Source organism: Penaeus japonicus, unplaced genomic scaffold, assembly GCF_977035675.1.
Source record: "Penaeus japonicus unplaced genomic scaffold, GWHDUDI00000001_assembly GWHDUDI00000021, whole genome shotgun sequence".
In the NCBI taxonomy this organism is placed as follows: Eukaryota; Metazoa; Arthropoda; class Malacostraca; order Decapoda; family Penaeidae; genus Penaeus; species Penaeus japonicus.
In genome coordinates, this window is record NW_028234423.1 from 12,358,434 (window position 1) to 12,360,933 (window position 2,500).

Here is a 2,500-nt window from a genome sequence, read left to right on the forward strand (position 1 = left end):
TCAACTTCAATCTTGGAGGACCTAAAGGTTCATCTGGCGGAGGCTTCGGAGGTGGATCTGGAGGCGGATACGGTGGCGGTTCCAGTGGAGGCTTCGGAGGTGGACATGGAGGCGGTTCCAGTGGAGGCTTCGGAGGTGGACATGGAGGCGGTTCGAGTGGAGGCTTCGGAGGTGGATCTGGAGGCGGATACGGTGGCGGTTCCAGTGGAGGCTTTGGAGGCGGTTCCTCGGGTGGTTATAGCGGTGGTTCCAGTGGAGGCTTCGGAGGTGGACATGGAGGCGGTTCCAGTGGAGGTTTCGGAGGTGGATCTGGAGGCGGTTCAAGTGGAGGCTTCGGTGGACATGGAGGCGGTTCCAGTGGAGGCTTCGGAGGTGGACATGGAGGCGGTTCCAGTGGAGGCTTCGGAGGTGGATCTGGTGGCGGATACGGTGGCGGTTCCAGTGGAGGCTTCGGAGGTGGACATGGAGGCGGTTCCAGTGGAGGCTTCGGAGGTGGATCTGGAGGTGGATACGGTGGCGGTTCCAGTGGAGGCTTCGGAGGTGGACATGGAGGCGGTTCCAGTGGAGGCTTCGGAGGTGGACACGGAGGCGGTTCCAGTGGAAGCTTTGGAGGCAGTTCCTCGGGTGGATACAGAGGTGGTTCCAGTGGAGGCTTCGGAGGTGGTTCCAGTGGAGGCTTTGGAGGTGGTTCCTCGGGTGGATACAGTGGTGGTTCCAGTGGAGGCTTCGGAGGTGGACATGGAGGTGGTTCCAGTGAAGGCTTCGGAGGCAGTTCCAGTGGAGGCTTCGGAGGCGGTTCCTCGGGTGGATACAGTGGTGGTTCCAGTGGAGGCTTCGGAGGCGGTTCCAGTGGAGGCTTCGGAGGCGGTTCCTCGGGTGGATACAGTGGTGGTTCAAGTGGAGGCTTCGGAGGTGGACATGGAGGCGGTTCCAGTGGAGGCTTCGGAGGCGGTTCTGGCGGAGGCTTCGCTGGCAGCTCAGGAGGAGGCTATGGCAAATGATGAGGGATTTCTTTCCAAAATGTATTTCCTTAATGCTGTTATTTATATATTAAATCAGAGAGTCATCATTGATATTTTCATTCCATGGAGAAAACCATTGCTTTGATGTTGGAAAATATCCTTATTCTGATGAAGATCAATAGAATTATTGTGTATATACTGTGGAGGTTCTTCCAACCTCGTTTTTCAGAGAAGCAGGAGAATCCAGACGGGGTATCCAGACGGTATCCTTTTCCGTGGGAACACTATTTCATTTTTGTCTTTGTTTTAGTTACCCCAGCTCGTTGTTAAGTATCCCCACCCTTTTCCTTTTAGTTAAGTTACCCTTTTTATTTTTGTTTTCTAAGCTTTGCGACTTACGTTTTCAAGATATTTCGCTTTGTTCTTTTAGTTAATTGCTTGTCCTTTATTTGTTTAATTTTGTAAAAGTTGGCATCTATATTGTTTTATTCAGTGGTTTTAACGATTTTGGTAATCTTTTTTATTGTTCTCTTTGTGAATTTTTATTTTACGTATCCTTTTTTTATTTTTTTTTTACTGCTCTTATATGTGCATGAGGGATTTTAATAATTATCCAGCCCAGTTGCGTGGTGTTTATTTTTTTTTTATTTATAAATTTTTATCATTGTGATCTTATCTTTTGATTGATTTTATTTTTGTTTTACATCACTGGTATCGTTCTTTTTAGTAAAGTCATGAGTTTTTTTCTTCAATGTTTGATTTAACAATGGTTTTAATTATTTCTGTGATTAATTATGCTTTTCATATTTTAGTGTCTGTTATATATATTTTTCACATTTTAATTATTTTTGTATTATTCAATATATGTCCAACTGATGAGCGTGATCCTCATACGCACTCTTGTATAAATATAAAACGGCCGAAAAAAACAAACAAAAAAACTGTCTGCAATCGTGTTTGTGTTACCTCCTCTGGATTTACCTCAGCCTGAGACGGTACGAGAACAAAGGTTGTACTGAACAAACTTCTCGTTACTTGCCTAGGTCATTTGCTGGATGTTTTATTTTTTTATTTTTTTATTTTTTTATTATGTGTTTTTGTCATGTTTTCATTGTTTTCTTAAGTCTTTTAGTTGGATTGTACACCGAAACCCTTCAGGATTCGGCTTTCCATATCTTATTTTAGACTTTTTTTTTTTTTTTTTTTTTTTTAGCGTCATTTTAAGATTTTAATTTTATGTTGATTTTCGTGTTTTTTTCCTTAACGTAGCATTTGTTTGCCTTTTACTTTGGTGCCTTAAACACAGTTTTATAAGTTCATTTTCATTTCCTTTTCTTTTATCTCGTGTTTTTAATACTAGGCTGAGCCACAAGGACTTTTCCAATATCATTCTGCCCGGGGTACATATACAAATCCACTAAGATCCTGGACCTTTGCCCGCTACCATTTTCCAGTGTCCAGGATCTTTGCTTCATTTTTTGTTCAGGGGAGTGAACGGGATCCTTTTTTGGGCATCCCTTAGCCGTTCCCGCATCACG

General features: G+C 43.8%; 1 protein-coding gene across 1 annotated transcript in view; it reads left to right on the plus strand.

Annotated features, from left to right (window-relative positions):
• Positions 1-1,043, plus strand: part of LOC122259632 (uncharacterized) — a 3,962-nt gene extending 2,919 nt beyond the window's left edge. The window contains exon 3 of the mRNA XM_086549046.1: positions 1-1,043. This exon is cut by the window's left edge and continues 325 nt beyond it. Coding sequence (XP_086405172.1) covers positions 1-1,001 — 1,001 coding nt within the window. The 3' untranslated portion in view covers positions 1,002-1,043.
• Positions 1,044-2,500: the final 1,457 nt, after the last annotated feature.